The sequence below is a fragment of the Leopardus geoffroyi genome, chromosome D1, assembly GCF_018350155.1.
Source record: "Leopardus geoffroyi isolate Oge1 chromosome D1, O.geoffroyi_Oge1_pat1.0, whole genome shotgun sequence".
NCBI classification, from domain to species: domain Eukaryota; kingdom Metazoa; phylum Chordata; class Mammalia; order Carnivora; family Felidae; genus Leopardus; species Leopardus geoffroyi.
The window spans coordinates 1,577,399-1,589,468 of record NC_059329.1 but is presented as its reverse complement, the minus strand read 5'-3'; the positions used below and the strand labels follow the sequence as shown (position 1 = coordinate 1,589,468).

The window sequence follows — 12,070 nt, the reverse complement described above, 5'->3', positions numbered from 1 at the left end:
GGGCTCGATTCCATGCCCTGGGATCAAGACCCGGGCCGAAACCAAGAGGTGGATGCTCAACTGCCTGCACCACCCGTGCACCCCACTCACTAAACTTGAAAAGTTCATCAGCCCAAGTAAGGCGATCCCCAGAAACACAAAGGTAAACTCCTATACAGCACAGTTCGTAAGATCAATCAACTCAGTTACAGCACCCACACCTCGCTGCACTATCAAACTCCTACTGAAAAGGAACTGATGGTGTTCCTGTTCTATCTCCGACCCCTCTTCTTCCCCAAATGAAACATCTTCCTCCTAATGCTCCCCTAGGGTTCTCACTTCCACCATTTCTCCCTTTTCCCTTCTCCTTCTCCAGAATGTCCATATAAATTGTAGATTAAAACATATAAAATTGGCATATAAAACAAACTCAAAACTCTCCGTGTGCAAGAACATAAATTTATTACTACCATCAAGAGCCCTAATTCTCAAATTAAAGAAAAATTCGCTGAATTTTAAGTAGCAAACAAAACCCCCAGAAACTCCCCCTGAAAGCCCTTACAGGGGCGCCCCCATGAGCACACAGGAAAGTCTGCACACCTCTCCCCTCCCGACGCGTGTGGGCACAGACCCTCGCCGGCGCAGGCTGGGCCCCGAGGCCGTAAGATCCGGGACCCCAGCTTCTTTGAGCTTCTCTCCTTTCTCTTGCCTCATCTGCCAGCTGTGGACGCACTGCACCGAACGACAGCCCCTCCTTGGGAAACCCCGCCAGGACCGCCAGACCACACCTCCATCGTGGTCAAGGCGCCCTCATCACCCGCTGGGCTCCTGGAGCGTGTCCCTTGCCCCTGGACGCCCGCGCTCATCAGGCCCCGGCCACGTGTCATCAGTCTCCTGCCTATCCCTATTACTTTCACCTCCCCTGGGATCCAAACTCAGCCTGCTCTTCTTTAATCCTAACCACCCCCCTTGAATTACTCCATGTTGCTCTGTGCCTTGAACCAGCGACGGCCTCTAGGCCCAAACCTACTCACCACCTCTCTCCGGGCAAGTGTCCCAAGCTCTCGTCTGCTCCCAAACTTCCAGGTGTTCCACAGACATGCCTGACAGGCTTGCCTACAGCACACCTGAGTTTCAACCCTGCACTTCCCGCTGGAGAGAAGGAGGCAGAAAGACACGGCCGCTACCCTACCCTCCCAGACCTGACAAACCTTACGAGGATGCCCCCAACGACACTCAAGACACCTGCAAACCTGAAACACAGAAAACTGAACTCATCGTCTCCATGTGTCATCGTGCCTCACCCGGCTCAGATCCCTGCCTCGAGCCTCTGTCCCTCTGGCTACACCCTCGCCACTCCCAGAGAAGCACACGACAGGCGGCAGGCAGGCTGTGCCCCAGCACTCCACCGGCACAGAGCTCCCCACCGCCTGAGGACAAACAGCCCAACTCCTCATCTGCATCTAACCTGCCTCCACTGGCCACCTGCACCTCCAGTCTGCATCCGCACGCATCCCACTGCACACTCCAGTTCCCTTAGCCGGTGATTGTACGCATATGCTTGTCCCGTGTCTGGAATGCCCTTCCCTCCACTTCACTCAGTAGAATCATCCTCACACACTGTCACCGTCTGCAGTGCTCAAAAACTGTACAACCGTAGGTGTTAATCTAACAAGGTACATACGACACTTACATGGTGAAAACTAGACGACACTGAGGAAAGAAAACACAGAACATCCAAATAAACAGACAGATAAATCATGTTCACGGAAAGGAAGATTCAACATAATGAAGGTGTCAATCCTCCCCAAACCAATACACAGAGTTAATGCAATTCCTATCAAAAGCTTAGCAACCATATTTATAGGTAAGGTTACCGTAAAATAGGTCTAGAAAGTCAAAGGAACTTAAATAGCTACAACAACTCCAAAAAAGAACAAGAAAGTAGAAGTGAGTCTTCCCAATTTCAAGATTTATTATATGACAGGAATCAAGACAGCCGGGTCCTGGTGGAAGGACAGACATAAAATCGATGGAAAAAAAGAGAGAACCTAGAAATATAGTCACACAAACCCGTTTTGGACAAAGGGGCAAAACCAAGTCAAGGGAGCAAAGTTCCCTTTTCAAACAATGGCCCTGGAGCAGGTGGGCATCCATCAGCCAGTCAAGTGACCCCGTCTCACTCTTTATACAGAAATTAACTCAGAGTGGACCACTGACTTAAAACAAAACCGTAAAACTTTTAGGAAAAAAACGTAGGAGAAAGTCTTCAGGATATAGGACCAGTTGGAATTCTTAAACTTGACACCAAAAGATCCATAGAAAAAATTAATAAGACAGGGTGCCTGGGTGACTCAGTGGGTTAAGTGTCCGACTCTTGGTTTTGGCTCAGATTACAATCTCACAGTTCCCTGAGTTTGAGCCCCGCACTGGGCTCTGTGCTGACAGCTCGGAGCCTGCTTGGGATTCTCTGTCTCCATCTCTCTCTCTGCTCCTCCCTTGCTCACACTGTCTCCCTCTCGAAATAAATAACCATTAAAAAAAATAGTAAGTTGTACTTCGTAAAATTAAAATACTTAGCTGTGGGAGACCCTATTAAAAGGATGAAAAGACAAGTGACAGTGGGGGAGAGTGTGTTCGCAAACCATGTATTTAACGAAAAGCTAGTGTCTGTAATATACAAAGAACGCTCAAAACTCAACAATAAAGATAAACCATCCCAAGAGGAAATGAGTAAGAGGCACACAGAGATATGTCACTTGAAAGGATACAGAGGCGGCAAAGGAGCCCGAGAAGACGTCCAGCTGCAGTGGCGGCCGGCAGAGCACAGACTGCGATGACACACCCAGACACGCTACCAGACGGCTGACTGGAGGACAGTGGAGACAACCCCAAATGCTGGCGAGGATGTGCAGCACCTGGCTTACGTCCATACTGCTGATGGGAATGGGAAGTGGCACAGCCATTGTAGGAACGAGTCGGCGGTGGCTTTCAAACATCGAGCACAGAAGCACCGGACGCTCCCACGAGTGCACGGATGACCATTTATCCCAGACAAACAATGTATTTTCACATAAAAATCCCTACATGAGTTGTTCTAGCGCCTTTCTCCTAACGGTCTAACACACACCGAACATAACCCAGATGGCCTTCAACAAGTAAAGCGTTTGGGAAACGAAGTGTACCTGAACACCTACTCAGCACTAAGAAGGAACAAACCACTGAAACCCCAAGCCACCCGCACAGGTCTGCAGAGAATTATTCTGATCGAAAGTAAGAAACGGCAAAATTAAACAGAGAACAGAAGGGTGGTTTGCAGAGCAGCAGATGTGGCCACAAAAGGGCGACACGACAGATCTCTGTGGTGATATTCTGTATAAAACTAGAGCGATGCCAACACCCTGTCCGAGACGTTCTACTGTAATTCTGCCAGCTGTTACCGTGGAGAGACCACGTAGAAGGCACGTGTGCTCAGTCTGTGTAAATTCTTACAACTGTAGGTTAATCTATGATGATCACAAGATAAAAAATTCTTTTCTTTTTAAGTTTGTTTTGTTTGAGAGAGACAGGGATAAAGAGAGCACACCAGCAGGGCAGGAGTAGAGAGAGACGGAGAGAGAATCCCAAGCAGGCTCCGCACTGTCAGTGCAGAGCCCAACTCCAGGCTCGAACCCATGAATCATGAGATTGTGACCTGAGCCAAGATCAAGAGTCAGACACCCAACAGGCTGAGCCTCCCAGACGTCCCAAAAAAAATCCATTTTAAAAAGCTTGAAAGTAGCTCCCTCAAAAAAGAATTAGTCTCTACCTCTTCTACATATCTACCATCTAGCATTTATCCCAAATATATTCAGAAAAGTTAGATTAATCGTACAACACTTCATTCTCTAATTAACAGTTTAACTACTTGCACAAATTTTCATGGCGTCTAAACACACTATCAATAGCTACCATTGCAAACAAAGACTTTCACATCTGCATCTACCACTAGATTACACGTTTCTTGAGCACAGGAATGTATCTCATTTATTTTTAACTCTCCAAGATTAAATTTTTCTTAATACTCCACTATGTGAAAATCTTATTTGCCTACACAGAACATATATCAAGGCTATATTTTTTTTAAAAATGCAATCTTTCCTTGAAAGTAAAATGGTAAGGGAAATAAAGCATATATTATTTACTGAGTCCTACAAAGGAGGCTCTGAAAGATAACAAACGCTAGAGAATTCAGATACCCAATAAGACACTGACACTATCTAAGGCCCAAAGGACATGTTCCTTTCTCTGCAAGAAGAGACACTACACACCCAATTCTCAGACTGAGAAAGACCGCACCGGTTAGAAAACAAAGCTCTCCACGCCACACAATGAGAACTCCAGGAAGCCCTGACAAACCCACACTCAAAATCAAGCCAACTTCCAACTACCACCAGGCATGCCAACCTGCCTTGCTTCTCCAACTCACTTCCTGATTCTGAAACTCTAGCAGCTCCAAGAAAATTCCCTCTGTCAGGCTCAACATCTTCCTAACAGTCCAGATCCCCTTTGGCTGTATGCAACCATGACCAGTCAAATCTGGTAACGTAGATGTAGAACGTACTACATGAGACAGTCTAACGGGATAGAAACTCATTTTGCAGCTTGAAAGGGGTTTGTTGGGAAATACTTCCATGTTACGGTCTCCACGTTACGGTACCAAAAGCCCTTTCGCTGTGATGGCTTTCCAATCACACAAACCACCCCCTGAGCAGTCTTCAGAGCGCAGCCTGGTGATTAAGTGGTAACAGATGCCAAAGCAACTGGGCTGCTGGCGGGGAGTGGCGTTACACGCAGCCTGTCCTACCAGGGGCGAAGCCAGTAACCAGAGCCTGAGAGAAGCTCTATGCTGACGATGTCGTGAGCAGTGACAGCCAGGAGAATGCAAAGCTTAACTATAATCAAAATACAGATTTTCCCAATGGTCTCAAAGTTTCCTACACATATGGCTTGAGAAAAACATTTGCCAGTAAAAATCCTTCAGGAAATAGAATTCTGAATTAAAAATATAAAACACTATGGCTAAATCCAAGAAAACAATTATTATCATTATATTTTATTGAGCATATGATTATTGAAATCTAGCAAAAAGGAAAAGAGCATTTGCTTATAATAAAAAAAACATTAAAATTATCCAAACTTTTCACTTGTATAGTATATGAAATCATGCTATTAGTAAGAAAAATAAGGGTACGGTTCTCAAAACATTTATATATTCACATAAACTCCACAAAGATTACCTGCCATATTATCTAATATATCTGAGCCCCAATCTCCTTGAAACACTGATGTTAAAATGCTGTCAAATAAATGAAGTTCCTTTGCACCAACAATTTTGTCACGAAATAAGCGCCGTGCTTCATACGCTACGATTTCTAACACATAATCTAGTGGATGGTTTGAGGACCCTAAAAAAGAGAACATTTTCTTTAGTTCTAAGAAAGTTCAAATGACTTGCAAATAGTCTGTTTCAACACAGTATTAGAAAGAAATAAAGAATGAGAATCTGCATACCGTCACGTTGGCGTCAGATACAAAGAAGAAAAGGGGAAAAAATTAAAATTCAATGTGTTAATAAGTTGGTAAAGTTATTTTGATCATTTATAAAATACAGTAAGCATCATTATCCCTAGTTCAATAAAAATACTAATTCTAAAAACCATATCAAACACAAATAATGATTTTATTTTTCCCAAATCAAATTTTAACAGTGACGATCATAAAGTTTAGAAGAAAAGTCACAATGTTATATTTCAATATTAAGGTTTAAATTGAATGTTAATGTTTAAATTTAATATTAACATAATGTTAATTGTAATTTTTAGAATACTGTCATCAATTAAATACTCATTTAACATACCTATTACAAACACAGTACATAACATAAACACACACGTGCGCACACACAGATACGCTGTGGCATTCCAGAGAAAGGTAAGTGATTTAAAATAATGAAAGCAAACCTTACCTCCTTCTAAATCGTATCTGAATAAGCCAAGAACCCACTGGGTAAGGATGCACGGAGTAAACAAATAGTGACTATAATCATCAACTGTAAATCTGGCCCGTACCTGGAAAAGACAGTGCAGTAAACCATCTGTCTGCTGTCTAAATATGTAATATGTAAGTATTTGTAATATATTTCCAAATATGTAATAATGCTATAAGCTTTTCAGTCACCGTAGACTCACAGAATGCCCAATTTGTACTAGTCAGTAGAAACTGTATTTCAATAGAGCTGATTTCCGTAGTTATCTTAATATTTTATGCATTTAAAAACATCCAACAGGGGCTGTTCAAAGGCTTCAGCAAACTGCAAAGGCTGACCACAGAAAAAATAACATGAGAGGTAAAGAGCCATGCCAAGGAAAGGGGCCTGAGGAAGGCAAACCAAAGCTTTCTGCACAGGGGCCGCGATGCCACAGCCCCGAAGGTCCCGGAAAACACAGCTCCCGGCATTGGGAACTCCAGAGCTGCCTTCTGCTCACAGAGTCACTGAACTTCTAAGGGGCCACAGTGTCACCGCCTGATGCACAACCCGCCGGGACCGGTGCCTTCCCTCCCCCACCCACAGGGCCACTGCTCTCATTGTGGCTTTGGTCACATAACATCTCCATTCACTCAAAATCGAAACGAAGGAACCCTTGCTCGCTGACCCTACCTCCCCACTTCTACTCCAAACTACACGGGGCACCTTCCACACATACCACCCTCACTTTCACACGCCGGTCCCTTTTCCTAGGAAGATCCTTCCTCTCCAGCCACGTTGAATCTCTGTTCACTTTTCAAAACTCACATCACACTTCCGCTCTCCTTAACAACTACCACGCACAACAAAGTTACTCACTTCTTCTACACTGTCTCTGCAACTTGCGCACGTTGTCACTGTTACATTCATCACACTGTATTAACAGTTCACGTACGTGACTGGGCCCCTCACTGGTCTGTGAACTTCCAGAGAACAGAGACTCCGTCATCTCTGCCCCCTTAGGACCAGTGCTAGAAAAGGAGGTACTCAACAGACATCTTCTGCATCCGCAACGCCTGTTTTTAGCACTGTCCCCACTTTGCCGAGGAAACACACTTGAGACATTTCCTCACAGGCAACAAGAAAGAAAGAAACCTCAAAGACTACTCCGGGTTTGAAGCCTAGAGGACAGAAACTGATGGAAGTCAGGAGAAAGATGTAGTTTGGTAAAGAAGAAGAACATTCTGAACATGCTAAATTTTAGCAGGTAACAGAATAACCAACCATCTACCAGTGATCCATTCATTCAATACTGACTGTCTATTAGAAACCGTGCCAGGGGGGCGCCTGGGTGGCGCAGTCGGTTAAGCGTCCGACTTCAGCCAGGTCACGATCTCGCGGTCCATGAGTTCGAGCCCCGCGTCAGGCTCTGGGCTGATGGCTCAGAGCCTGGAGCCTGTTTCCGATTCTGTGTCTCCCTCTCTCTCTGCCCCTCCCCCGTTCATGCTCTGTCTCTCTCTGTCCCAAAAATAAATAAACGTTGAAAAAAATAAATAAATAAATAAATAAAAACAGAAAAAAAAGAAACCGTGCCAGGGGAGTCAGTAGTGAAGAAAGCACACGGAGCCCACTCCCCAAGTAGAAAAGTCTAGTAAAGAAGAGGGAAAGAAAGCTCAAGTGTCGACATAAGCCAGCACTAAAGGCAGTCCTTTGGGACGGGAACCAATAGACATGGTAAGAACAACATAAATGAATATATATATACCTGTTCATACACTTGTACCATAGACCCTGCTAAGAGATAGATTTTTGATGAAGAACCCCAAATAGGATGATTCTTCAGATTTTTATATAGAACTGGTTCCAAATATGCTCCATAGATTGTCTGTAATTGCTCTCTTTCTGGGTAACTGAAAAAGGACAGATCAGAAAATTATTTTAGAAGAATCAACGTTCTAAATTATTTTAATGTTCACTTACAGCAGTGGTTTTCCCAATGTGCTGCCCTGAGATTTAGACACCAGAGGTTTCCCTGGGGACTAAGGACAGACTCATGGTCCCTACTCTGACTTCAACCACATTAGACCTCTCTACGTATCTGCTGTGAAACAGAGGGTCCTACCAGAAGATCCCAGTGAAATTACTTAGAAACACAATTATTTGAAAACCATGATCTTTAGAAAAGACAAAAAGGTATATTTTTCTCAAGAAAAAAAGTATTTTGAGTCGAGTAGAGCCTACCCATAGAGCACTAATCCATCTCAGAACCATAAAAGTAGAACTATTCACACAAATGAAATCAACTTGTTTCTCTCAAACCAAAATCTATTTCATTACAGCTTAACTGATGGATTTAACACTTTTGAAAGTAGAATGTTATAGATGGTTATAGTTTCAATTAGCATGAAAATAAGACTGTGTAGGCCCAATGGAACACAGGACAAGTGCTGTAACCATACAGCCCGCAAGTCCCCAGGACAACGATGGGCCGTGGCACTGGATGCACGCGTCAGGGTTAATGCCGCCACGGCGAACGTGACCGACTCCACCTCGTGCACTCTGCATAAAATGGGTACTGCTTTTGTTTTATGAAACCCGTAAAATATGTAATTCTAAAATCGACCATTCAAATCCCTAACACTGATATGATATTTTAGAACAGAAATGATACAAAACAGTTGTGTTTTATTTCTAATATTTATGAAGAGCTGATTAACACCTTCAGTTTAGGAAGGACAGGGAAAAAAATATCAGAACTTAAGTTCTGAGTATTTTTATATTCTTCATTTTGAGGAAATATCATTAATGGATACCTTCAATAAAATTCAAATATATAAGACAGCTCCCCAAAGGAAAAACAATGAAAAACACAGAGATACATACTCCACAGCACAGAGACGGACAATAGAAGTAAATCGGGTGGTAAGCTTATGTCTTCCCAGTCTTCCTCCAGCTGACATGGAAGCCACAATGTGAATATTTTCTAAACCAACCCATTCCAAATTTTCATCATAAAATCCTTGATATGTCAATACCTATTTGAAAATAAATGTATTTTAAATGTTTTATGCTTAGGATTTTTCTAATTCTGATAGAAAATATTTTTGCACGAAATTCAAGTGTTTCCAAATGCAGCCATCATCCTCTATCCAACTCAAGAATTTAAGCTTGAAGAATAATACTCTTGAAGACTCTGTATTCAATTAATGTTAGCTGAATGAGCCTCATTTTAAAAATGTTTTTTCTAATAAACATTAAAAACCAGATGACACTATAAATCTACCAGCAATCATCGGGAAAAAAGTAAAAGAAATCAGGAAAAACATAAGGAAAATATTTTGGTTTTCTTCTATAAATTTTGTATCATATTCTACGGTTACATAGTAAAGCTAAATTTGAACCCACAGAAACAGAATAAACTCTAATGTAGACCTTAGGGCTTCTAATGTGATGGAAACCACACTGACAGAACGTATGGTCTCCAACCTTTGCCATTCCACAGGTAAAGACGGAGAGCCATGAGCTGAAGAAGCCAGAGAGGGGCACGAGTCTACCTGTTCTCTGAAGAAGGAATTACAAGAAAAATGAAGCCACAACTTGCCCTAAATCCCACATCCACCCCAGCTTCTGCTTCCCTGCTATTTAGGAATAAAGGACAGGTAATAAGCATAGGGCAAGGCTGTTTTCACTCTTCCTGTCATGTATCACCTCCACGTAATACTAACTTTTACAAGGAAGAAGGTCGAAGAAAGTAGCTTTCTAGGGACGCCTGGCTACCTCAGTTGGTGCAGCACGAGACTCTTGATCTCAGGTCGTGAGTTCAAGCTCTGTGTTGGGTGGAGATATTACTTAAAAATAAAAACTTTAAAAAGAAAAAAGACAGCCCTGGAACAAGATCGCTACATGCGTCAGGGGTTGAGTTTCCATTAACATACTGGACAAAACCGGCCCTGAGGAGGAAAGCAGGTTTTCTAAGGAAAGGTAATGAAATTAAGTTGTTTCCAGTTATATCCTAACATTCAAGCAATAAGACCCACCTGTTGTAGGAAAGCAACCAAAGTACTGGTCCCCCACTTATCCAGCTTGGGCAGGTTGAGATCTTTCAAGTACAAAACAAGTCTTTCGCAGTCTTTCGGTCTGTACACTCGACCAGTGTTGGTACTGATCACCAGGCAAGTCTGGCTCAGCTTCTGCAGGAGGTGTCGAGGCGTGGTCTGCGCGCTACAGTGAACCGTGCTGATCTGAGTGGACCGGAGCTGGGAAAAGGCATGTCTCAGCAGCATCCTGGGAGAGGAAGGACATTTGCCTTTGTGTGTTGAACGTGCTCAAATATAACATGCCGCTTATATTCCACATAAAATTCCTCTTTTTATAAATATTGCAGTTTCTAAATTACATATGATGATGTTTACAGGGAAAGTGGTAAACACGGATGTGGCTTAACAAACAGGCAACTTTCTAATTTTTACAATATAAAAAAATACATTTGTGTGTTAAAGCACCCTTGAAACTCCTTCAGCAAAAACAAAGTTTACAGAAATAATTTAATTTGATAAAGTACATACAAAAGATACCAACTGGTTCCCTATAGTTGAAGAGTTAAAAAAAAAAAAAGTACAATGATTTTATAGAATTTTTAAATTCCTACTAAAAATGTGAACCTAATAAGCCATGTCTCTTTTCCTTTCAGAAACTACACTCAGTAGACACGAAAAACAGCTGAATTACACTGATATAAAAGCTATTTTTAAGTAGAAAGCTAACTTCAAGATTCATTTTTTTATAACTAAAGCAAATAATAATGTGTAAATATATCGAAGGGGTTCAGTTTTTGTGGTGATTGTACACTCATTTTCTTTTGAAGACTATCTTCCCAGATCGTTCTCTTTCCCCTAGAAAACACATAACCTGGCAGGAAAAAAAAAAGATATATTCTTCTCTAATCTAATCTAAAGTCGTATTATTTCTACAAGTAGTGACAATGGAAAGAGTCCTCCCTGAAAATGTAAATGCTACTTTAACCAAAAGAAAGGTAACAGGGCTGTGAAACGATTTCACGTGAGGAGAGGAGTACAAAACCACAATATGCACTTCAGTCAACATTTTTCTGCTCTTACCCTTTGCCACATCCTTCTGGTCCTACAAGAATAAATGGCTGTTTAGTATCAGAACTTAACCAGGGTTTGAAATAATCCAGGCCTCGCTGCATGTCAGGAATCTGAATGACGGGGAGAGTTTGGCTGTTGCTGAAATCATCGGCGGTCAAGTTTTCCGGCTTCTTCAGCACATAAGACGCTAGTCGCCCCCGACCTGAGTCATAGTAGGTATCCATTGGTTTGTGAGGGTCTGGAGGAGACTCTCGTGCCCAAGTAAAAACCTTAAAAGGAAAAAGTTGTGATAGATACTCCAACTCCACGAGTATGTGAAATTTTAGTTCTTCAAAGTAAATGTCCCAAAGTCAGTCATCTTAGTTTAACAACAAAAATTTGCTACCAGATATCTTTGATAATTAAGATAACATTTTATGTCAATTATTCTTCTCTAAATCATCACTGAGGCAAAAAATATAAGTCATCTAGTCTGCACATACACCAAGATACAAATACATTCAACTTTTAAATGACATGGGGTTTTTTTATGTTTATTTTTGAGAAATAGAGAGTGTGAGTGGTGAAGGGGCAGAGGGAGAGGAGGACAGTGGCTCTGAAATATACCTTTAAATTTATTAAGGAAAATATGCTGAATCCATCCTGGCATTTTTAACCGCCAAAACTGTTCTGGTTAAGCACATGATTAAAAATATGTATTATTCTACAATTAAAAATGATTTAAATAATTATATTTAGTCATATGGCTAAGTAGCCTCAAACATGTCTAACAATAAAGATATGGTCCAACCTATAGCCTGTTAAAACATTACTTTATAGGGGCGCCTGGGTGGCGCAGTCGGTTAAGCGTCCGACTTCAGCCAGGTCACGATCTCGCGCTCCGTGAGTTCGAGCCCCGCGTCGGGCTCTGGGCTGATGGCTCGGAGCCTGGAGCCTGTTTCCGATTCTGTGTCTCCCTCTCTCTCTGCCCCTCCCC

At 42.3% G+C, this 12,070-nt stretch overlaps 1 protein-coding gene across 15 annotated transcripts in view; it reads right to left on the bottom strand.

The window, feature by feature from the left end:
• Window positions 1–12,070, bottom strand: part of DYNC2H1 (dynein cytoplasmic 2 heavy chain 1) — a 347,379-nt gene that overhangs the window by 254,031 nt on the left and 81,278 nt on the right. For 13 of the 15 annotated variants that reach the window (XM_045486606.1, XM_045486612.1, XM_045486608.1 and 10 more), the window contains exons 42-47: window positions 11,104–11,363; window positions 10,024–10,270; window positions 8,870–9,021; window positions 7,752–7,896; window positions 5,987–6,089; window positions 5,259–5,426 (exon numbers count right to left, since the gene is read on the bottom strand). In XM_045486606.1, the coding sequence (XP_045342562.1) occupies window positions 5,259–5,426; window positions 5,987–6,089; window positions 7,752–7,896; window positions 8,870–9,021; window positions 10,024–10,270; window positions 11,104–11,363 (1,075 nt within the window). The remainder of the gene's footprint in view (window positions 1–5,258; window positions 5,427–5,986; window positions 6,090–7,751; window positions 7,897–8,869; window positions 9,022–10,023; window positions 10,271–11,103; window positions 11,364–12,070) is intronic. The other 2 variants (XM_045486610.1, XM_045486615.1) reach the window with 2 other exon arrangements.